At 44.8% G+C, this 25980-nt stretch overlaps 1 protein-coding gene across 2 annotated transcripts in view; it reads left to right on the forward strand.

Annotated features, from left to right (window-relative positions):
- The window catches only part of LOC124550914 (putative mediator of RNA polymerase II transcription subunit 12), a 456906-nt gene extending 431490 nt beyond the window's left edge, over positions 1 to 25416 (forward strand). For both annotated transcript variants that reach the window (XM_047125707.1, XM_047125708.1), the window contains exon 5: positions 21417 to 25416. In XM_047125707.1, coding sequence (XP_046981663.1) covers positions 21417 to 21466 — 50 coding nt within the window. In that variant the 3' untranslated portion in view covers positions 21467 to 25416. The remainder of the gene's footprint in view (positions 1 to 21416) is intronic.
- The last annotated feature ends 564 nt before the right edge of the window (positions 25417 to 25980 follow it).

Below are 25980 nucleotides of genomic sequence, written 5' to 3' on the forward strand. Positions count from 1 at the left end.
GCGCTTGCCCCGCTGGGCTCTCCACAGGGCTGGCTGGCCAGCTTTTACTTCCGCTGTAACCATTGCGTCTCCCCCACAGGGTGACATTGACGAGGTGGTCCGTGTTTTCACCACGTCCATCATTTCGGCGGCCGAGGCTGCTATCCCCCGTTCCTCTGGCCTCCCTCGGCGGAAGGCTGTCCCCTGGTGGTCGCCGGAGATTGCTGAGGCTATTCGCAACCGTAGGCGGGCTCTCCAGCGTCATAGGCGGCACCCGTCTCTGGAGACCCTCATCGCCTTTAAGAGGCTCCGTGCCTTCGCCCGTCGTCTTATCGCACGGCGTAAGCAGGAGTGCTGGGAGAGGTACGTCTCCTCCCTGGGCTCCCGTGTCTCGTCCTCGCACGTGTGGTCCCGGATCCGGCGGATTTATGGTTCCCAGACCCCTATGGGTGTCCCTGGGCTCTCCTTGGACGGCGCTGTCTGCACGGACGCTGCCGCCATTGCTGAACGGCTAGCCGCGCACTTTGCTCAGAGCTCTGCGACTGCATCCTATCCCCCCGCCTTTCGCTCTCTAAAGGAGCGAGCCGAGCGAACGCAGTTCTCATTCCAGACGCGTCGTTCTGAAACATACAATGCACCTTTCAGCGAGAGGGAATTCCTCGCCGCCCTCGCCGATTGCCCTGATACAGCACCAGGCCCAGACTGCATCCACGCGCAGATGCTGAAGCATATCTCCAGGGACTGCCAGAGACACATTCTCGCGCTATTTAATCGCATTTGGAGCGAAGGCGTGTTCCCGTCGCAATGGCGGGAGGGCGTTATTGTCCCCATCTTGAAACCCGGTGCGGACCCACTGGCGGTGGACAGCTATCGTCCCATTACCCTCACCAACGTTTTGTGCAAATTGCTCGAACGTATGGTGGGGCGGCGTTTGTGTTGGGTCCTTGAGTCGCGTGGTCTCCTCGCTCCATCCCAGGGTGGCTTCCGTCGGGGCCGGTCTGCAGTGGACAATTTGGTGCGGCTGGAATCTGCTGTCCGTACGGCTTTTGCCCGACGTCAGCACCTTGTTGCTGTATTTTTCGATCTGCGGAAGGCGTATGACACCACATGGAGGCATCACATCCTCGCCACGTTGCATGGGTGGGGTCTTCGTGGTCGGCTCCCGGCTTTTCTTCAAAGCTTTTTATTGCGCCGCTCTTTCCGGGTGCAAGTCGGTGCCACCTCTAGTTCCTCTTATATACAGGAAAATGGGGTCCCGCAGGGCTCGGTGTTGAGCGTCTCCTTATTTTTAGTGGCGATTAATGGTCTGGCAGCAGCAGTGGGGTCGTCGGTGTCTCCTTCTTTGTATGCCGACGACTTCTGCATCTCATTTAGCTCCACGACCACGGGAGTCGCCGAACGCAGGCTGCAAGTCGCCGTTCGCAAGGCAGCATCATGGGCACTGACTCATGGCTTTCAGTTCTCTGCTGCCAAGACTCGAGTAATGCACTTCTGCAGGCGTCGGACGGTCCACCCTCATCCTGCACTTTACCTCGACGGCCACCTGCTTGAAGTGGTGGACACTTGCCGCTTCTTGGGACTCGTGTTTGATGCCCGGCTCACATGGGTTCCTCATGTTACTCAGCTGAAGCAAAAATGCTGGCGGCACCTCAACGCCCTCCGCTGCCTTAGCCACACGTCTTGGGGTGCAGATCGCTGCACGCTGCTGCGGTTGTACAGAGCCCTTGTGCAGTCCCGGCTTGATTATGGGAGCCTGGCCTATGGGTCTGCGTCCCCCTCAGTGTTAAAGTTGTTAGACCCCATACACCACTGTGGGGTTAGGCTTGCCACTGGCGCTTTTCGCACCAGCCCCGTGGATAGTCTACTGGTGGAGGCCGGGGTTCCCCCACTGCGGATTCGCCGCCATCGTCTGCTTGTCGACTATGCTGTCCACGTTCATTGCTCGCCAGATCATCCCAATCGTCGCCTGCTTTTCCCTGCTATGGTCCTCCATCTGCCCGAACGGCGCCCTAGGTCTGGGCTTTCCATAGCTGTCCGTGTCCAGTCCCTGCTGTCAGAACTGGGGTCATTCCCTCTTCTGCCTCCCTTCCGGGTCCGTACACCTACACCTCCCTGGTGTTTGTCCCGGCCGTCCGTCCGTCTGGACTTGGCACAGGGACCCAAGGACTCGGTTCCGCCTGTGGCCCTCCGTCGCCGTTTTCTTGCTCTCCTCGCCTCATTTTCGGACTGTGAGACTGTCTACACTGATGGTTCCCTGGTTGATGGTCGCACTGCCTACGCCTTTGCTCACTCTGACCATGTTGAGCAACGCTCCTTGCCGGCTGGCTGCAGTATTTTTACTGCAGAGCTGGTGGCCATCTTGCGCGCTCTTGAGCACATGCGTTTCTGCTCAGGTAGGTCCGTTGTCATCTGCAGTGACTCCCTGAGCAGCCTTCAGGCCATCGACCGCTGCTATCCCTCCTCTCCTCTGGTGTCCTCCATTCAGGAGGCTGTTTCCGCCATTGCCCGTTCTGGTGGTTCAGTGGTCCTGGTTTGGACGCCCGGTCATGTTGGCATCCCAGGGAACGAACGTGTAGACAGGCTGGCCAAAGGGGCGATAGACGCCCCAGCTTTGGAGATCGGCCTTACGGCTCGCGACCAGCAGCTGGTGTTGCGCCGTAAGGTACTTGGGATGTGGGCTGCTGAGTGGCGTGGCATGACAGCCCCGAATAAACTGCGGGCTGTCAAGGAGACGACCGATGTGTGGCGTTCCTCCCTGCGGGCTTCTCGCAGGGACTCGGTAGTCCTGTGTCGGCTGCGCATCGGCCATACGTACCTGACGCACGGCCATCTCTTGCGTCAGGAGGATCCCCCCTTGTGTCAGTGTGGGTCCCGGCTGACGGTCGGCCACATTTTGCTGGAGTGTCCGCGACTGCGCACACTCCGGCAATCTTTTAATCTCCCGGGCACTTTGGCTTTGGTTTTATCTGACGACGCCTCCATGGCTGATGACGTTTTAAATTTTATCCGTGGTAGTCCTTTTTATGGTTCGATTTAGGGAGGTCCTGCGCCTTTCCCTTTCTGTGTCTTTTGTCCTCGTGTCTGTTGCTGTTCTGGTAGGCCGTGAGATGGTTGACTCTTTCCCTTTTTTGATCTCGTGGTCAGTCAACCAGTCTCCGGCCCTCTTCCTTTCTTCTGTTTCTTTCTGTCTGGTGTTCCTCTGTCCTGTTCTTGTCTGTAGTGTTCGTTGCTGCATTTGTGTTCTTTTAGCGCCTGGGGGGACGTCTCCTCCCCTTTGGTTTTTATCTGCTCCGTAGATTTCCGGCTCGCCTGATTTTGGAATGGGGGACTGATGACCTTCGCTGTTTAGTCCCCCTTAAACATCCAACAACCACCACCACCACCAGCCGGTCGGACACCAGACCGTTGTTGTTTTATCTGTGATAAAATAGGATTCCACGTCTTGCTTAAAGGGAAACCTTTATCTCTGTTAATAATATCATCAGGCAGACGTACTTCAATTGATTCTTTCAATACACAATCCCAGTAACGGGAAGCCGAGGCAGTAATTTGCGTCTCTTTGAAGGACATATTGTGTCCTTCATTAAGACAGTGTTCAGCAACGGCTGATTTTTCCGGCTGGAGCAGACGTGTAGGCCGTTGATGTTCCACACATCGATCTTGAACTGTACGAGTAGTCTGTCCGATGTAGGCCTTGCCGCAGTGACAGGGAATCTGTGCGAAGTATTTCTTCGAAAATTTCAAGAATCCTCAGGAAATACAATATTAAAAGCGTCCTTATGCCTTTGGCGAAAACTAGATCCCTTCTTGGACAGGTTAAAGATGATTTGGGACTGAGGAAGTCTTGGGTATACAAGACTCCCTGTTTCGGTTCGATGATGATTAAGTCAGGACGTTGCTTACAAATACATATCAGCTGATGTACTAGAGTAAAATTAAACTTTGCGCCTCAGTAGGGACACGTATCTCACATACTAAAAGCCGTAGACATTCTTTCTACACTGGAGCGCCAAAGAAAAAAATTGGCCCTGAGCACTATGGGACTTAACATCTTAGGTCATCAGTCCCCTAGAACTTAGAACTACTTAAACCTAACTAACCTAAGGACATCACACACATCCATGCCCGAAGCAGGATTCGAACCTGCGACCGTAGCGGTCGCGCGGTTCCAGACTGAAGCTCCTAGAACCGCTCGGCCACTCCGGCCGGCGAAGCGCCAAGGAAACTAGTATAGGGATGCGTATTCAAATACAGAGATGTGTAAACAGGCACAATACGGCGCTGCGGTCGGCAACGCCTATATAAGACAACAAGTGTCTGACGCAGTTGTCAGATCGCTTACTGCTGCTACAATGGCAGGTGAGTTTGAACGTGGTGTTATAGGCAGCGCACGAACGATGGGACACTGCTTCTCCGAGGTAGGGATGAAGTACGGATTTTCCCTAAGACTATTTCACGAATGTACCGTGAATATCAGGAATCTGGTAAAACGTCAAGTCTCCGACATCTTGCGGCCGGAAGAAGATCCTGAAAGAACGGGACCAAGGACGGTTGACGAGAATCCCGTTCAACATGGCAGAAGTGCAACCGCTACGCAATTGCCGCAGATTTCAATGTTGGACCATCAGCAAGTATCAGCGTGCGAACCATCCAACGAAATCTCATCGATATGGGCTTTTGGAGCGGAATGCCCACTCGTGTACCCTTGATGATTGCACGACGCAAAGCTTTACGCTTTGCCTGCGACCATCAACACCGACATTGGACTCTTGATCACTGGAAACATGTTGCCTTGACGGGCGAGTCTCGATTCAAATTGTATGGACGTGTACGGGTATGCAGACAACCTCAGGAATCCATGGACCCTGCGTGTCAGCAGGGGACTGTTCAAGCTGGTGGAGGTTGTGTAATGGTCTGCATCGAGTGCTATTGGAGTTACATGGGATCCTTGATACGTCTAGATACGACTCGGACAGGTGACACGTATGTAAGCTTCCTACTTGATCACCTGCATCCATTCATGTCCATTGTGCATTCCGACAGACTCGGGCAATTCGAGCAGGACAATGCGACACCGTACACGTCCAGAATTGGTACACACTGGCTCCAGGAACACTCTTCTGAGTTGAAATACTTCCGATGGCCACGAAACGTGCTGTTCAGAAGAGATGCCCACCCTCTCGTGCTGTTACGGATTTATTGATAGCCCTGCAGGATTTATGGTGTCAATTCACTCCAGCAATACTTCAGACATTAGTCCAGTCCGTGCCACGTCGTGTTACGACAGTTCTCCGTGCTTGCCGGGGCGCTACACGATATTAGGCAGGTGTACCAGTTTCTTTGGCTCTTCGGTGTAGAAACAAAGGCATGCCATTTAGCCGGCCGCTGTGACCGAGCGGTTCTAAGCGTTTCAGTCCGGAACCGCGCTGCTGCTACGGTCGCAGGTTCGAATCCTGCCTCGGGCATGGATGTGTGTGATATTCTTAGGTTAGTTAGGTTTAAGTAGTTGTTAAGTGCCATAGTGCTTAGAGCCATTTGAACCATTTTTGAAACATGCCATTTATGCTTTACAAGTACATGCGAATAAACATAAGAAGGGCCAAATTCGAGCTGCTGGGTTTTAAATGAGTGATAGAAACATAGTCGAAGATATGATTGACTGCGACAAATACAATTTAGGCCTTCAAGTAAGATAATACTTGAACAAGTACGAGGAGCGTTAAATAACTAATGTAGCACTTGCTTTTTTTCCTCGGCCCATTTCGGTTGAAAAAAAAATTGCTGAATTTGTTGTTGAACGTCGTGGAATATTCCCGCTTCAGGCCCTATAGGTTCGTGAAGTTCCGATAGGTGTCCGGCGGGAAACCAGAGCACCGCAGATATTCATAGACGCTTGCAGAACGCTTAGGGAGACCTGAACACTGAACACTGAACAGTGGGCGAGGCGTTTGTTATAATGGCAACAATGTCGCTCAAACCTGTCCTATCTCCCGCGTGTCGGCCTGTCGCACACGGCCGTGGCTCCTGCAGTGTTGGAACGTGCGGACACTCTCATTTGTGATGATGGGCGGATCACAATCAAACAGCTCGCTGCTCAACTGGACACCCGTGTTGGTAGCGCTGACACACTCGTCCACCTGTCTGTGGTACTCAAAGGTAGGTACGTGTGCGTAGGACAAGACCGTGAAGAGCAACAAAGAACCATCTGTGCGGAATTTCTTGCGCGTTACGAGACTGACCGTGACAATTTTTTTTGTTGTCGAACATCGTCACAGGCGATGAAACAAGGCTTCATTACTTCGAACTGGAAACCAAACGGTATTCCATGGAGTAGCGTCACACCATACCTCCTCCGAAAAATAAGTTCAAAGTTGCACCCTTAGCCGTTACAGTTATTGGCGACGGTGCTCTGGGATCCGAAAGGCTATTCTGTTTGATGTGCACCCTTACGGTGCAACGATCAAGTATGACGTGTACTGAAGAAACTGCTTCAGCGTATTGGTCGCCACTAAAAATGGAAACGAACTTCTGCTCCTCCACGACAGTGCAAGCCGTCAAAGAAGGCTGCACACCCGATAGGAGCTCACAGAACTTCACTGGACTGTTCTTCTTCCTCCACCCCACAGCCCGGATCTCGCACCTTCCGACCTCCATCTGTTTGGCGCAGTGAAGGATTCACTCTGCAGGAAGCAGTACGTGGGTGACGGGGAGCTTATTGACGCAGAAAGATGTTGGCTCCGACTTGTCCCAGTGGAGCGTAACCACGCAGTCATACAGGCCCTCCAAGTAAGGCGGCGTAAGGCCGTCGCAGTGAACGGAGATTATCTTGAAAAATATGGTTTTGTTGCGAAAATAGTGGGGAATAACATGGTGTATTGGAATCCTGAATCAAACCATTCTGCTTTCAGAAACGAAGTGGATTACATTAGTTATCCAACGCTCTTCGTACATACAGGGTGAGACAAAGTAATGAGGCTGACGTGAAAAAAAAGTTGCTTACCGTTTTAGTCAAGCTTAGTGTTGTCTCCTTCAAAGTAATTCCAGCGCTTCTGCCATTGATGGTAACATTTCTGAAACTCATCTTCTGTAGTATCCTCCAAGATCCTGGTCACAGCTTTTTGGACATCTTGTGTTGTTTGAAAATGGTGTCCCTTGACCGCCGTTTTCACTCTTGGAAATAGAAAAAAAGTCGCACGGAGCGATATCTGGTGAATAAGGTGGCTGTGGTACTACTGAAATTTGTTTTGAGGTTAAAAAATGGTTCAAATGGCTCTGAGCACTATGGGACGTAACATCTGAGGTCATCAGTCCCTTAGAACTTTGAACTACTTAAACCTAACTAATCTAGGGACACCACACACATCCATGCCCGAGGCAGGATTCGAACCTGCGACCGTAGCGGTCGCGCGGTTCCAGACTGAAGCGCCTAGAACCGCTTGGCCACACCGGCCGGCAGTGTTTAGTGACGAGGCAACATTCCAGTTAACTGGAAAGTTAAACTGTCATAATGTGAGAGTATGGGGTACGGACAACCACATGAAAAGTAGTAAGTCAGAGAATGTGTTTTGTGGAGTATGGTGTATGGTCCTTTTTTCTTTGCCAACAATACTGTTACTGGAAGCACATGTCTCCATAAATATGCTTGAGAACTCTCTTTTCCCACAGTTGGAGACCGATTGGCACGACTTCATTTACCATAGGATGGGGTACCGCCGCACTGATATCTGGAAGGAGGGAATCTTTAAATCAAAGGATTACTGAACGATGTATCGTTCGCACTGGACCAATCATTCAGCCTTACATTACTGGACTCCAAGGTAGCCGGACCGGGCTCTGTGATTCTTTCTTGCGCGGGTTCATAGAGGACTCTGTTTATGTGCCTCCGTTACCAACGACAATGAGTGAACTGTGATATCGTATAATAGCAGGTGTGGAAGCCGTAACTCGAGACATGCTCGCTGCAATGTGGGAACAGTTTGAATACCGCATTAACATATGCCGTGGATCTCAAGGGAGGCATATCGAACACCCACGAAAAGGTATGAAAAACACTTTTTGAGTTTCCCAATTCATCAAAAAACAAAATTCATTGTATATATTTATTAGTTTGAGAAATATAGACATGCCAAATCGGATGATTCTTTTCGATACAGCCTGTACTTTCGAATATGTGTGTAATTGCAGCTTACTCCTCCGAAACAAGGGGAAGACAATTCACACATTTCATCCATGCATGCAAGAGAAGCATATATTTCCGTTGCCCTGTTCATGATAGGCGCTTTCCTTAACACTTAACAGTTCCGCATGAAGTCTAATAATTCGCACATTCTTACGCTTCACTCGACTTTCTAAGACTCGAAAATTTTTGTAAAGGTAGTTGCTTTTGATTCAGAAGCGTATGGGTCAAATGGCTCTGAGCACTATGGGACTTAACTACTGAGGTCATCAGTCCCCTAGAACTTAGAACAACTTAAACCTAACTAACCTAAGGACATCACACACATCCATGCCCGAGGCAGGATTCGAACCTGCGACCGTAGCGGTCACGCGGTTCCAAACTGACGCGCTTAGAACCGCACGGCCACACCGGCCGGCTCAGAAGCGTATGTTTTAGCCGTTTGTGGCCCAGGTGTAGCAACAATTGTGCAGTTAGCTTTTTCTGTTTTGGGAAACAGTTTTATTGCTTTTGAAGGTTTATTGTCACGTTTGTCTCGTTGTCCCTTGAGCTATAATTGTGGTGATTTATTTGGTATCTTAAATACTGTAGGTATTGCATTCCATACAAGTTTCGTACGTTCCACGTTCAGTGACTTGATTGGAAATGTGATGAATAAAACTACATCTTGTTGAGTAGACAGATTACGTCGTTCTGCAAAAGATCAGGTCTTCTGCTGTTTACTGGACATTTTTTTGCTCTGAAAAGAAAACCGTATTATTCGGTAGATATCTGTATGTTTCAAGAGAATGGTAAATAAACTGTCATGTAATGTACCGTTTCATACTTTTCAGTCGGCTTACAAAACTAAAGAAAGACAAATCTGGTGTCTTCTTGATGTTGCTGCAATTTGTTGCGCTATAAACTTCCCGTTCGTAAAAAAAAAAAAGAAAAGAAAAGAAAAAAAAAACCACTCTAAAAAACATTATGAACAAATACGATTCGTTTGCGCTTTCGCAAGATTCCGCTAGTGTCAACAACATACGAAAAAAATTAAGTTGAGTAAACCATCATTTGACTATGTATGATTTTATCTTTTGTACTATCCAGATTTCAGCTTTGTACCATTATCAAGTACAGTACTAGAAGTTGTTAGATCCTTATTAAGTCATGTCTGTTACGGCAGTCTACAGCAGGTAACCTGTCACTTGCTGATGCTTTGCGCGCTGCTATCGCACTGGGCAACAGAAACGAGACGAGTTCGTCACGGCTATTGTGTTAGACTTTGTAAATACTGTGAACGAGTCTCGTGCTAGACGTTTACACGTGATCAGCAGAGATAATACTTGTCAGAGATAAAACTTAACTATCGAGCTGTCTGTCATAGATAAAATTTATCTATCGATTCTGTACAGCTGTTGTCCATATATCACTAAGTTCCATGGACTTTGCTTTTCTGTTAAAATTATCCCTGTTGGTTTTGTAATTTGATGGCCTCTCTATATACGTCCGCAGCTCGTGGTCTCGCGGTAGCGTTCTCGGTTCCTGAGCACGGTGTCCCGGATTCGATTCCGGCGGGGTTAGGGATTTTCACCTGCCTCGAGATGACTGGGTGTTGTTGTGTCGTCATCATCATCATTCGTGCCCATTACGGTCGGGGGAAGGCAATGGCAAATCACCTCCACCAGGACCTTGCCTAGTACGGCGGTGCAGATCTCCCGCATCATTCCCCTACGCTCTGTCAAGGAGTATGGGACTTCATCATCATCATCTCTATATACTCGTGCTTAATATTTATTGACTGACTCTTACATTTTCTCTAGTCGGCTGAGATTTTTGTGTTCCTTTATCCAAGTGTTTACGCTTCTCTTGGTAGTTCCAAAGTAGACTATACCACACGTGCGCGGAATCTCATAAATCCAGTATGCTGACGGAGGAGAGATAAACATTTTTTTCTGAAAAGTAGTGAGGTGTTTCGTTTCTATAAAATCTTCCCGATGTGTTCAGTTATCTGTATCTGGATGTACAGGGTGTTCAATAACTAACTATGCAATTCATAACTTGCCGTATTTAAGTCATGCTGGAAGTGGTCCCCTTAAACAGTTGCACACGTTTCTGCATTTTTTGAAGACGTGCCTGACATCAGGAATGATGTGGCGTGTCAGTGAGGCTTGAAGTTCTCGTACGGTGTGTGGATTGCCTTCATAGGCGTTTCTCTTCAACTTACCCCAGAGAAAGTAATCCGGTGGAGCCAAGACTGGGTCCTGGAGAGATGATGCGGCCACTGAAGATGTCGTTTAAAAAGATCATCGCCGTGTGGGCAGTATGTGCAGTCACTCCATCCTGTTGGAACCAGGCATTCCCAATTTCGTCCTCATTCAGTTCACCTAGGAAGGGCTCCATAATGCAGGTGCAGTACCGTTCTGCATTTACGGTGTCCTGAAAGAAGATCGGCCCAATGACGCGTTTGCGAGTCACAGGGCACCAAACACCAACCTTTTGATCGTGCAGTGGGGACACCTTAAATTCGTGCGGATTCTCCGTAGTCCACAAACGACTGTTCTGGCTATTCATGTAACCGGAGAGGTGAAACAGTGCCTCATCCATGAAAAGCGTTGTGCCAAGAATCTCCTCACCATTGTACTGCAGTAAGGACAGAAAGCAATTGCGAAAGTTCACAGGCGCCGGGCGATCGCTGTCTCACGGTTCATGCACGACTGACATTATGTAGGGATACGTGGACAGTGACTTCTGGAGAATCTTGTGAGCGGGACTCACGGACACGTGGGCCTGCTGAGCTAGACGTCTAACCGATTTCTTTGGACTTCGCAGCCTCATGTCTTGCACCTCCGCCACTTTGTCTTCGGAAGTGGATGGCCTACCTGATTTTAGAGCATTGTGAACGCTTCCGGCCTTTCGAAACCTGGTGATGAGGTTCTGTAGCCGGCCGCGGTGGCCGTGCGGTTCTGGCGCTGAGGTCCGGAACCGCGGGACTGCTACGGTCGCAGGTTCGAATCCTGCCTCGGCCATGGGTGTGTGTGATGCCCTTAGGTTAGTTAGGTTTAAGTAGTTCTAAGTTCTAGGGGACTTATGACCTAAGATGTTGAGTCCCATAGTGCTCAGAGCCATTTGAACCATTTCAGGTTCTGTACAGCATTACGATTAGGCATCTTCAGTCCTGGGAATTTTGCTACAAATGCAACTTCTACTGCTGAGGTATACTTGTCTCCATTGCGGAACACGTGCTCCACAAGAAACACTTTGCTCAAAATGGTTCAAATGGCTCTGAGCACTATGGGACTTAACTTCTGCGGTCATCAGTCCCCTAGACTTAGAACTACTTAAACCTAACCAAGGATATCACACACATCCATGCCCGAGGCAGGATTCGAACCTGCGACCGTTGCGGTCGCGCGGTTCCAGACTGTAGCGCCTAGAACCGCTCGGTCACCTCGGCCGGCACACTTTGCTCAATCGTCAGCGTGATGACCTGGCTCACAATGATGTCGCACAAGACGTTGGTTTTCAGTGAAATCGGACCTGCAAAAAAATACAAATACCTGGTCAAACATGGTTCAAATATGTTAAACAATGGAAAATGTTGTATTAATAATTGACTATCACATCAGTCATTACGTAGCACATCACTGTTTTGGCACTGCATTGTTACACTTGTGCTACTTGAGAGAACCCCATAGAAAAACAAATGGTCGTATGACAATGAAAGTTTGTGGTAACATTTGTAACGACATGCAGAAGAAGGAAACAAATTTTAATTCCCACGTTTGTTAATTGCGTACCGCGTTTTCGTTCTAGTTTGCAAACGTTGCTGAGTGTGAGCACCATCAGCACCCACGACGGCCTGGGACCGCACTAGGGGTAGCACTTCACAACTGTTCGCAGTACTTGTCCGACGGTGGAGCGTGGAATGTCCAGCTGCCGTGACACAGCGTTCTCAGCCGTGGCAACAGTTGGTGTGGTGCAGTTCTCCGTCGGCCTGCCCGAGGAGCCATTCCCATGTCGCCAATTACTTCGAACCTCCGAATCATGTTCTGTAACCCCCGCTGCGGAAAGAGCACCTCTCCGTATTCCTTTAATGCGTCGATATCCGCAAAGAACAGCGGCACTGTTTCTGTCGTTTTGGTAAAACAGTTGTACTGCTCAGCCTGTCCAGACCCACGTCGACTGCCCGCAGCTGCAGTGCACACTGAGGCCTGTGTTTCAGCCCTACGTCGCCGTACCAGTAGCGGCGCCTAGCGACAAGACATGACACTAGCAGGAGTAACAACGCAGATCCTGCAGCACGCAGTGTGGACATCATTCCTGTAAAGCTGGGTACCAGTACGATGGGTAGTTTACCGTCTACACTGGCTCAAGTAGCGAAAGCTCGATTACAAGCACACAGTATATCAATAGTAATAACAAAGCTGTAAAACCGTCGTGTCTGCCTCTGTTTGAATACGCTAATCTACAAAACTACTAGACGAATTTTGATGGAGGTTTTTACAGGTAACTTGAGAGTAGCTTGGGAAAACATGAAAGCTTTGTTTCATCGAAATGGGACCACGGAAAAAAACCATAATTTAAAGTTTTAGGAGTCTGCTCACCTTAAGTAGTTCCAGTGTTTACCTTAGTGACGTTGTGGTAAACCAAAGAAACATATACCGACACATTGATATCGCATTGTGCGTTTAAATATATGACGAGATTGCGTTCCTTCTTTCGGTAGGTTCCATTTATATATCAGTTCTTGACTAAAAATAAGGAGCTTATTGACAAGGTGATCCTGTAAGAGTTTCGTTTTTACCAATTGTGATGTGTAACCCTATAAAAAGGAACGGTATGCAAAGTCCCTTCGCTAATGTCCATTGCGAAGCACGAGCGTGTAGCTACTATTTTGTTTAAATGAAAGAGAAACTGTTTCTCCATCGTTGTGTTTTACCCTTGCCCTTCGGCCTGCTGTTGTTTGTTCGTTTTGTGGACCTCGACCATATAACCCGGGAAGATTCACGAGCAGCTAAAGCACCAACCACTCATGGAAGCCCTCATTGCCTGAATAAAACTGAACTTGCTGCCTGGGGCCAACACTGATGATTTGCGAACTATCTGTGGTCAGAAGACGACCAAGTGCGGGGACTTGGTAGACGAGGTAAAAGAAGTGTGCAAACAGAAATCTTTGCATGACGTCCCTGTGTAAATGCCGGACACAAGCTTTGCCCCAAATTGTAAGCTGAAGAATCTCTAGGAGCCAAGACCGTATCCTTCGGTTTCTTGGCAAATGCAAAAGGCATTTGTGCTGAACATATCATGATTAGTTGGTGCGATTCTTGGAGAACGTAATTAACTTGGCGATAACTTGTTCAAACCGTTATCGGCATACCAAAACCGTGAGCCAATAATCAATAATTCTGTGGATCTTGTACGGCCTTTGTAGCTGAATGGTTAGCGCCACTGCCCTTGGTCTGGAACGACGTGGGTTCGATTCTCAATATTACCTCAGGTTTTCCTGAGGTAGGGAGATCTTGGATGGGATCCACTCAACCTCATCAGGACAGATAAGCGGCTGTTTGAATAACGAAGCAGCGGCATCATCGGTATTCATCTGCTGATAATAACGGTCGCAGGGATTGACGTCACGCTGATAACACGCCCCACTATCGTAGACCGCTCCTCGTACTGCCTTGTAGGCAGCAGTCGACCAGTTGGAACGGGCCTAAGGCGTAATCCACGAGTGATGTCTACATTATGTTTGCTGTGGAACTCTCGACTTCATACAGCTCGGATGCTGGAACACGATACACCAGACATCACAGTTGTGAAGAAAAAGAAAGGGTGCATCATTGACATTGCCATTCAAGGTAGCAGAGTGCACGAGAAACATCTTGATAAACACGTCAGGAACGAGGACTTGAAAATTGAAATACAGCGACAGCGAAAGTGGTACTAGCGGTTCTCGACAAGGTGGGGGGACTGTCAAGAGATCTTAGTGGGCCCCCAGAAAGCAGTGGCACTGATAAAAATACTCGTGCACCAACTCCAAAAAGTCACTTCACTGGGGTCTCCACGAATTACCTACCGATACGTTACGCAGTCCTAGATGCTTGATGAGTGTCCGACTGCTGATAAAATACGAAATTCAACACAATGATCTCATTTGCTGTGTTTACTTGTAATAATAATATAAATGTTCGTTCATAAGAAATCGTAACTCTCCAACTGTTCTTGACCGATTGCTTCGAAATTTTGAGACAACGTTGCATTCCACTACGCGGGTTTTTTATAGATCTGTTTTTAATATATATACAAAATACATAAGTAAATATGTAATATATAAAGCGGAAACGTTATTACCAAAAATCTCGTAAAGTTATTTCCACGATACCCTAACGAACAGCGGTTTGTTTCCCGGTACAATCAAAATAATTGTTAAAGCGGAATTTTACGTTCCCATTCGTTACAGCGGTCCCTAGTTAGTCCAGTGCGATATTCGTTTTATGGATTTGTATTAACAGGGATGGTAAGGGACGAAGAATAACCGGTACTCGAGCAGCGACTGACCAGCGCTGGCTCGCGCTGACTGCTACCGCCAAGCATGCTGAGTAGATGATGGATTGCTGTTTATTCTTTGTCTTTTGCTGTTAATATGCAACGAATATCGGAATAGAGTAATTCGGGACCGCTCTATCGAACGGGCACGCGAAATTCCGGTTTTGAAAGGAATTTGTTAGAGATAGGAAACAAACCAACGCAATCTGTTGACACTGGGCGTCCTCTGAACGACGCGTCGAGCAGTAATCGTTTGGGCTGTCTCCAGTTACACAATGTGAACACGAAAGTGCAAATATCTGCCGAGACCCCAAAGAGAGTGCACCCGATGACTCTTTGGAGAGGCGCCCGGTGTAAATGTACGGTATTTACAAAATTTATAATACTGAAATGGTGAAAGGAAACGGGAGAGTTGTATTTATGGCTTATAGACTTGTGATTAGAATACTCCTACACAATCGGAATTTGTGATAAAAATATATACGGGTAAAAACCGTCACTGTCAGAGAGAATGGGGGAAGACGAGATGGACAGAGGGGTGGGAGGAAATGAATATAGAAAGTGGAAAGGAGGAGGTAGAGAGAAAAGGTGAAGAGAAGATGGACACAGAAAAGAGGGACGAGGAGGTGATGGACAGCACGAGGGGGAGGGGAAGTTCAGGAGAACATGGAGAGAGAGGGGAAGGAGCGGAAGATGGACCTCTGCAAGGGGTGAGGAGAAGTTGGGCATCGAGAGGGGGAGGATGGAGGATGAGATGGGCAGAGAGAGAGAGAGAGAGAGAGAGAGAGAGAGAGAGAGAGAGAGAGAGAGAGAGAGGGGGGGGGGGGAGGGAGGGAGGGAGTGGGTGATGGACAGAGAAAGGGGGAAGGAAGAGTAGAGGGGGGAGGAGATTATTAGAAAGTATGTCCAGTTACCATACATATTAGAAATGCGTGCTTTCTCTTTTCTTTCTTTTGCGTTTGGCCAGACTGAACCACAGCGTGGCTGGTAATAGCCGATAACAACAATAAAATAACACCCAACGCCGTCGTCATCGCATTCGTCATGATCATTATCAGCTTCCAAGGAATTAAACCAAGAACAGATTTCGTTCGAGGCCTTTGCCTTCCGAATACGAGTGTAGGTTTAACAGGAAACGAATACAAAAAGTCAAATGAACCTGGAATCACGTTTTACGCAGCCTGTGGTTCTAGCTTGAGACACGAACTATTGGAATGAACAAACGTCATGGGATGCAGACAGGAACGTCGTTGTGGATGACGACTTAAAAAAAAAAAATAGTCCTTCATTCTTCTTCGAAACCATTCTGTGTGTGTAAGACGTCGACGTGAATGTAGTAGGGTGAGCTAACCAGACACCAAGTCTAGCACGGAGAACGGAACCCTGCGGTAGGTATTAATAGAGGAGGAGGAGGAGCAGGACGGATCTATTTTGAGGCCTGTCACTTACACCCGCTGTTTCCACAGAGAAGACGCGGAGAATTTTTATACTAGAGAGCGCGTAGCAACGCCTCTGTTTGCCTAAGTATCACAGGATGCAGTATGTTTCCGTCAATATTTAGTATCTATGTGCGATCTGCCGTCATCAGGGAAGATCAGTTTAGATTCCGATTGGTTAGGTTAGGTTAGGCTACTGGTGTTTAACGTCCCGTCGACAACGTTCCGATTGGTGAAATGTAGGAACGAGCGGAGCAAATCTACATTTACAGCATTTTTAGGTTTAGAGAGAGCTTTCGACAACGTAGCAAGGATAAAATACGAGGAGCAAAAGGTTATTTGAAACGTGTACAGAAACCAGACTGCAGTGCCGAGAGTCTTTGAATGTGAAAGGAAGTCGGTAGAAGGGGCTGAGACAGAGTTATAGCGTATCCACGATGTAACTCAATCTGTACGCTGAGCAAGCGTTAAAGGGAACTGAGAAGTAATTTGGAAGGGGTTCGAAACTTCAAGGAAAAGATGCTGAAACTTCGACTTTTTGCCGATGACATTGTAGTCCTGTCAGAGACGACAATGGACTGGAAGATGGTGTCTTGAAAAGGAGCTAAAGGATGAACATCAACTGAAGTCAAACAAGGGTAACAGAATGTAGTCAAGTTAAAGCAGGTGATGTTGAGGCAATTAATTTAGGAAAGGACACACTTAAAGTATTGATGAGTTTCGTTATTTGTGTTGCAAAGTAAATTACGCTGGCCGAAGCAGAGAGAAAAGAAAATTCAGAGTGGTAATACCAAGGAAATAAATCTGAAGAGCAGAAATTCTTGAACATCAAAAAGTGGAGCTACATGTTATGAAGTCATTGCTGAAGGTTTCCGTGGAGTGTAATTTTGTAACCTTTTCTGGTTGGGTGTGCCAACGAGGGATGTTTCCCACCACAGGCAAAGCGACCCACAAAACACCAACGAACGTGACGCTGGGCTGCGAGCGGTGACTCGTGCTACTTCAGCTGCAGCACACAAAAGCCTTCCGCACAGTGGAAACGGCGTCGTGCTCCGGACAGAGGTTACAAGCACGATCGATGCGTGGATAGGCACTTGCCGACACTAGACCACGCCTGGTATATCAGCACACGTTTCCATTCCGGGATGTGCGTTTTTTCGTCATTTGTAACGTTTTACAGTGTAAATCTCTACTGTGAAAATCACTCTGTGAAGTGCATGGCAAGGGGGTACTACCCAGTACGCCAGTTGATTAGGGCTTCTGGCCTTTTCTTCCGTACATAGCGCTCCGGTTCAGTGATTGCGTAAATACGTGTGTGCGCCCTAGGATTTGTCCAATCTTCGCTTTGCAGATCCTATGGGAGCGAAACGTAAGGAATTAAAATATATTCTTAGATTCCTCACTAAATTTGGTTCTTGAAATTTTTAAGTATGGTTCCACGGCTTAGGTGGCGCCTTTCTTAAAGTTTCTGCCAGTGCAGATTTTTCAGATCTTCCAGGAGACAAACCAACCTTGGGCCAGTTGAGCAGTATTATATGCTGGGTCGCACGAGCACACTCTCCTTTACACACTGAATGCGTTTTCCCAATGTTCTGCCAATGAAGCGAAGTCGGCCACCTGCCTTACCTGCTATTAGGCGTGTTGTGATCATTCTCTTTCATACATCTACATGAAGCCTCTAACAATACCACCACCACTGGCAAAGTAGCTTACAAATCAGATTAATAATGTTGCTCACGCGGCGTATGTTCGCTTTATCGGGTAACAACAAAGCTATTGACTGTGGATGGTACCGTCAGAATGGAAATAATCAAGTCACTGTAAAATAGTCATTAATTTTGGCATTTATCTTGAATGGATTCCCACGTAGATTTCGTCGAAGTTGTTATGGCTCATCTTGTTGATTCTAGGGTGATTCCACTTTGACTGCTAGAAGATCCAGATCCGTATTTTAGCAATATTTGAAGACCTAACAAATGCATTTTTCAGGAAATTCTTAATGATCAAATAATCCCAGATCAGAACAATGGTATGATAATTTTTGACTTGGTGTTCACGATCCACATTTTTATTAAACTTCTTGTAAATTCACGTATACTTCTTCTTAATTGTCACATCATCAAGAAAACTGTTTTGTATCAAACTTCATATATTTAATTTCCACTTTAACCAAACACAAGATTTGACTGTTCTTTTACAAAAGCGAAATAACAACTTAACTTCTGCAAAGTGAAACAAAGACTGCTCTGTGCGCATTCGCGCCAAAACGGTTACAACTAAGTCAAAGACTGTGACAGTCTTATAGAAATGAATACACACAAGAACCATATAACTATAATATATCGATACATCGGAGTACCTATACATTAATAAAACCAAATGTGAATATTGTCACAAAAATACGTCTGTTACTTCGCACAAAAGTAGTACGATATTACTGGTATCGAGAACTGGGGTTGGAGTGCCGTAATGGTCACGTAAATAAAGAACCATTACAAGAGCAATGAAACTGGTATACGCATGCGCATTCAAATACAGATATATTTAAACTGGCAGAATTCGGCGCTGCTGTCGGCAACGCCTATATAAGACAACAAGTGTCTGGCGCAGTTGTTAAATCGGTTACTGCTGCTACAATGGCAGGTTATCAAGATTTGAGCGAGTTTGAGTGGTGTTATAGTGAGGTTGAGTGGTGTTATAGTCGGCGGACCAGCGACGAGACGCAGCATCTCCGAGGTAGCGATGAAGTGGGGATTTTCCCGTACGACCATTACATGAGCGTACCGTGAATATCAGGAATCCGGTAAAATATCAAATCTCCGACATTGCTGAGGCTGAAAAAGATCCTGCAAGAACGGGACCAACGCCGACTGAACAGAATCTTTTAACGTGACAGAAGTGCAACCCTTCCTCAAATTGCTACAGATTTCAATGTTGGGCCATCAACAAGTGTCACCGTGTGAATCACTCAACGTAACATCATTGATATGGGCTTTCGAAACCGAAGGTCTACTCGTACCCTTGATGACTGCACGTCACAAAGCTTTACGCCTCGCCTGGGCCCGTCAACACCGACATTGGACTGTTGATAACTGGAAACATGGTAACTGGTTGGACAAGTCTCGTTTGAAATTTTATTGAGCGCTTGTATGGAGACAACCTCATGAATCCACGGACCCTGTATATTTACAGGGGGCTGTTGAAGCTGGTGGGACACGTGCAGTTGAAGTGATATGGGACCCCTCATATGTCTAGATACGACTCTGACAGGTGACATCCTATCTGATCACTTACATCCATTCATGTCCACTGTGCATTCCGACGGGATGGGGCATATCCAGCAGGAACATCCATTCATGTCCACTGTGCATTCCGACGGGATGGGGCATATCCAGCAGGACTATGCGACACCCCACACGTCCAGAATTACTACAGGAACACTCTTCTGAGTATAAACACTTCCTCTTGAGCATATCTGGAATGTCATGCAACATTGTGTACATAAGAGTTCTCCACTCCCTCGCTCTCTTACTGATGTACGGACAGCCCTGCAGGGTTCATGGTGTCATCCCCTCCAGCATATCTTCATACATTATTCGAGGCCATGCCACGTAGTGTTGCGGCACTTCTGCGCACTTGGGGGGCGGGGGCGGCTACATGATACTAGGCAGGTGTACCAGTTTCTTTGACTCTTCAGTGTACTAATTGTTATGTCCAGGTGTTTGTATGAGTTGACCAATTCCAATAACTATGGCTCATTGATGTTGGTGTTATAGGAAACTACGCGTTTTCGTTTTGTAATGTGAACTGTTCATATTTCTGAACATTTACAGCGAGTTAACAATCTTAGAAACAAACTGATGTCCAACAAAGAACTGACCAAATATTTGTGCGGCATTTTTCAGATAGTACTTCATTACAGATAGTGCAGCAGCTGCAAGAAGTCTCATGATGCTATTAATATTGTGTGCAAGGTCATTAACATGCAAAATGAACAGCAAGGATCCCAGTATATATAGCTGGGGCTTTTCTACTTCCGTCGAAGACGGTGCATCGTTTGATACCCCATATGACTGTACTTTCATTGACAGGTGTCGTTTTGCCAGTGTGTCAAGTGCTTTTCGGAAGTTAAGATGGTCTTCATATCTCTGCCCTTGGTCCGTGTCTTGTGAGAAAACCACTAGCTTTGTTTCCACGACTAATGTTTCCGCAGTCCATTCCAGGTACCTTGTTTCAGTCCTGCTAAGTATATGCTGGAAGATTCTACAGCTCACGATTGTCATAGGTATTGGACGGCAGTTTTGCAAATGACTGCTGCCACTCATCGTGTAAATGGGTGTGACCTGTGGTTTCTTCCTACTATTTGGGCATGGTTTTTAATCAGGTTAAAAAGTAGTCGTGATAACACTGCAAAAAACTTCAAGATTTTTTGAGTATGGTGCAACTTGTCAGTCTTGCAGAATGTGTTTATCAATAAATATAAATTGTTAAAATCAGGTTATTCTTTTTGAAGCCCCCTTTGTACCTTCTGAAGCATTAGTACCATCTTTAAAGACTTGAACAAAAAAGGTTAACTGTTGGGAAACAAATCAGTTCTGAGGTTTTCTCAAGTAAATGTATGGCCCTGTGTTAATGATTTAGCATGCAACAGAACACTTGAATCGAGAATGTTGTATTGGTTCCTGATAAGCCATCCTGAATATGAACAATACGTTGTACTTTGAAGATACGTAATAGATCCAAAATGAATGGTGGTGGACAGGGGAGCAGAACCTTTGGAGGTAATGGTTTGCTGCATGGGACTGTACATCAAAATTCCTTACCCACAGTACAAATAGTGTGCACTGACATCAAGGAAGGAGAGCGAGAGATGGAGGTAAGTCAACAGAACTGGATCATTCATGAAGAACAGGCACACAGGGTTGCTAGCAGCTGACTGTGTTGGTAGAGGCAGCTGTTGGTTTCGTAGTTGCTATCCAGTAATCTTAGTCCTCAAACTTAAACGAACTATTTTAGTGCTGTTGGCAGCATTATTAATCCCTCTGGTGAATCTCTAATTATGTTCTAATTTCTTCTCTTTCCTTTCTACTCACCTCTACCACCATTTTTAAAATTCTCGGTACGAGGAAGATATGCCTAAACATTGCCATTGCATTTTGTGATTATATTTATTCCTTTCATAGGATAACTGAACCTGTTGTACATCTGGTAGTCCAGATAAAGTACTTCTATTCTGTTAGTACCTGCACAGCTGTTTTATGAATGTTCTTATGACTCGATTAATACTATTTTTTTTTCAGATAAAATCACTTTCATGTCAAAACTGGGACTGAAGAGGCGTCATCTATAAATGCTCTACTTGCGGATGAATTTGAAGAAGAATGAGGACAAGAGGAGCAACATTGCTGGCTAATATAGTATTCCAAAAACACCAAACCCTGACCGAAGAACACATGCGTGATGTGCTTCATTCAAACTGTATTGCTCGTTGTGACTTAAATAGTGGAACTAAAATAAAAATACTGTGCTGTTGCGTCTCGAAGTGCCAGAGCGATAGATGGGCATGTGCCATAATATAGGCAGTGGCTGAATGTGTTCGTGGAAAGTAGTGTTTTTAGTTTCATTATTACACATTCCACGCCACATGTTTGTAACCAGAGTGCTATAGTGATTGGTTCTCCAGTGTTGACTGAAAGGTTTTGTCGTTCCTTACACGGACATGTACACACACACACACACACACACACACACACACACACACACACACACACACCGCATATAGGAAAGTCTAAGTGTTTTACCATTTATAAGTATACAATAAGAAGAGAAGTTTCTGGAGGTGCCTTATTTTGTCACACTTGGTGACACTTTTTAATTTTTTTGAAACATTAAATGTATCTCTATGTGTGTCTTTGTGTAGCTGACTGTAAAAGACGAAGGGTATCACACTTTTGTTATTTATTGATATGTTTCCCTTTATATGTATGTTGTATGTTTGTGTTTACCTCTATATATATATGCATGCATGACACAAGTCTAGTACTTAAGCAGATTTTAGCAAGAGTTTAATGTAAGTGAAAAGGTTTCTAGCCAAAACAGTTTATAGTCTTACAGAGAATTGGGTTCAGTTTATTTACTATTTGATGTGCTTGCACAGTTCCAGTGTTTTCAGGAAGATTACAGTTTCAGTTGTGTCTGAAAATAACTACATACAGAAACTATAGTTAGTAGGAGTGATGACATATACTGTGAAAAGAACACTGTATCATATTCAGTGTAATGGGCAATTTAAGAATGTAACAACAAAGTAGTAAGTCGGGTTGCCCACTTACATTTCAATGAGTATCTGAAGCTTTCTGTGTAGTTGGCTGCCTGCTTGAAATATATTTGTGCTCCAAGTGAGAAATTGGGATCCATAACTGTTGTACCCATCAATTTTGACTATGTTATCATCAGTGGCTTATTATTTCATGCATCAGATTGAATAAGGTGTGTGTATTCCCATACCATATAGTTTCTTGTATCTGACATACCATAGTTTTAAACGGCATAAGCCAGGCTATGATTGAATTTGATTCCAAAATTGCTTTCTTTAAAAATGTGTTGACAATTTGACAGAACTAGTCATGCACAACATATTCCTACATGTTATATATAATTGTATTTCAAGGTTCAAGGCTGACTGCATCATAGAGTGGCCTTAATAAGTATTTCTTATGTTGCCAGGATAACAATTCACATAAGGTGGTCTTCACTCCTACACTTAGATTTGTACCATCCAATGTCAAATTTATGCCAAAGTGTATTATACCCCTATTAGCTGTTTTGTTTGAGACAAGTGATTCATTTCAATTTGTCTGTGGGCTTGTGTGGAGCTAAGTATAGTACTTACAAAAGGGGTGAGATCAGAAGATACATAATAACGACACTGTCAATGCCACATGAAGCAGCTTCAGTAAGGATGCATTCTAAGATCGTGAGACATGCTCTCTAATACTGAGGCGACAATCATGTAATCATCAAACAAATAAAACTAATAACCAAAGGAATCTTTTTATATGTTTCTTCATTTTTATTTTTGGAATACAGTGCCTGAACCAAAAAGAAAAGAAACATTGATGACCTCATTTTGCTTCATATGTAAGTCACCTAATCAATAAAAATAGTGTGTGAAGTTTTTCTACTTTGTCACATTAAATCTGCTGTACAGTGTTTCTTCACTCACAACTGATGTGTGTTCAGAAAATGCCTTTCAAGATCTCAAAACATGAATCACTCACCTTAATTAGCATTACAATAGCATAAATCTTCAGAGTGTCATCCTTCACTTCACAAATTGAGGAGAAAGTCTACTTTTGGGTTGAGTATCAGTATCAGTGATCTTTTAAATATGGAAGGTAATGAAATTTATGGCATTGTGGTGCTGGAGTAGTTGTCTCTATTTTTTCATTAAAGTATCAGGCATGTAAGAATGAGCAGCTGGATATTTCGAAAAGATACGGAAAATAATGAAGTGGAGAAATGAATAAATATTATAAATATATGTTTAACTGTCTGAGTAAGTTAGCCTGTTGCATGCTTTGAATTAAGTGCTAACAACTGTGAATGAACTGACCTGCCTCTTGCCTGTTGAAATTGTGCATTTTGTGCTCTGGAAGATATAATTTGTTTGAATTGGATTTCTAGAACAGGTGTTGGTAGTTTTCATATTAAATCTTTTATTGACTAGGTACATAATCAACTTCAGAATTTATGAAATTTCCTGTACAGAAACACCCAAAGAGACCTAGCATATCTCATTTCACGAAGAATAATTGTACAATATTAAAATATCAGATGGAAATGTGCAATCACCCATAGTAAAAAGAGTGCCATGCACAATTTTTGATGAGCATTGTGTTCGGCACCTGTTACTGTTAACAGGAAGATGATGTGCAGTGCAACCCAGAGTGCAGTAGTAATGAAATAGAATACTTAGTAGTTGTGTTAAATAAGTGGAACTGTTGACACTTCAGGTGTGATATTGCTCATCTACTGGAATTATTTTACAAGCAACGGATTCAGTCCAGCAGGACTTGCAAATTTGAATGTCTACTACATACCTCTGTGTTTGCTGGAAGACAAATTAATTGGTGCAGATATTTGTCTACAATCTGTAGAAGTTCAAATTTAAGGCAAGATGTTAATACTGGACTCTGTTCCTCTTCAGCAGAAATTTATACCTTTGTTACATTCATTTGAAGTCATAGACTCAGTGTTGGTTTTTAATGTGTGTATTACATGCATATGTTGAAAGCCAAGTTTTTTGTTAACAAGAATGTATTGTTTTTTAACTCATTAATGTATTATTATTATTATTATTATTATTATTATTATTATTATTATTATAGTGACTGTGCTGCTGTTTATGTTGCAGTAACATTGAGGGTACTTCTTTGGACAAGTAGTTGATTTCTTTGTGAAGTTACGTTTTTGTTATTAGTAAACGAGAATATCTCAATATTACTGAAGAGGAATATAGATTGATTGCGGATGTGAATCCTAGTTATTTTATGGGAGACAATCTTGTTGTGAATATAAATATTTCTTTCAGTGTACTTCATTAATGTGTTAAAATAATGTGGTGTTATCAGTTAGTAATGCCTATATCTGCAGCATTTGTGTATGTGAAGTTATGCAGCATAAATATTCTTCATCCTTGACCATCATGCTATGCATGTGGTTCCTGCTTTTGGCATAATGTGGTATACCTGCTAACTCAGGTTGTAAAGCTCACATTTGCTGTTTGGTTCATATCTTCAGTGCTATATTGGCGTCAAAAAGACTGGCAGGCAATTGTTTGACACTGTGTTAAAGAAAATTATGTATTAGTTGGAACTACACTACGATTGTACCCAAGTGTGAATTCAAAGACCTTGAAAGAACTTGGCAGTAAGGCTTTTAATAATTAAAAATCTGTGAAACACTTTCCACAAAGGTAGAATGTTTTGAGGCAATGTGGCATTACTGTCTGATAATCACTTTTTTATATGAAATGACCTGTAACTCTTATGTAATGTGATACTGAGCAGTACTTTACTCTCTGCAAGAATGGTGATTTTTTTTCCAAATGCAGTAAAGTCTATTATGTGCTCGACATTTGCATTAAATGAGTACCTTACAACTTGATGCTAACAAGACAATGTAATTGCTGTTTATAGCTGCACTCCAAAGCAGAATGGAAATACCTGTGTTTTGTTTTCCTTTCATGAAAAATACAAGCCAAGAATTTGGTAATGCAATAAAACTTTTTCACCATTTTTTGTAATTTGCTTATTTCTCTTAAGATTTAATGCGTGATGAATGAGAAACTAGGTCAGTATTTCGAGAGTGTGGGAGAATTCAACCAGTGTGGTATTAAAAGGAACGTTCTAACATTCATTTATAATGGTTCGTTGAAAATGTAAAAATAAAAAAAATATGAATTTAATACTTCCTCCTGATAGACGAGGATGCAGTACCTTGAGCAGTATCATCCCTCTTCCCCTGTTTTGTGGTTATATCCACATACATATTCACCTTCCATAGAAGCATAAAATCAGTCATCACATTTCTGCCAGTCTAAAATGTGCTTTAAAAGCTAGAAAGGACAATGGTAACTTTACAAGAAGTAACAAAAAATATGGCTAAACATTCTGAGCATACCTCACATATAGAAGAATAAAATAAGGTGTTAAAAGACACCAACACGTTCTGAAGTTGCATTTCAGAAGAGGCTGCAGAGATCGCTGTAGATGACATGCTAATAAGTGGTTCCCAACCAAGTAAGGTATGGAACCCAGCATTTAGTGTGCTCAAAGCATGGCAGTCCATGGGAAGACCCAT

This window comes from Schistocerca americana, chromosome 9 (genome assembly GCF_021461395.2).
Source record: "Schistocerca americana isolate TAMUIC-IGC-003095 chromosome 9, iqSchAmer2.1, whole genome shotgun sequence".
Classification (NCBI taxonomy): Eukaryota; Metazoa; Arthropoda; class Insecta; order Orthoptera; family Acrididae; genus Schistocerca; species Schistocerca americana.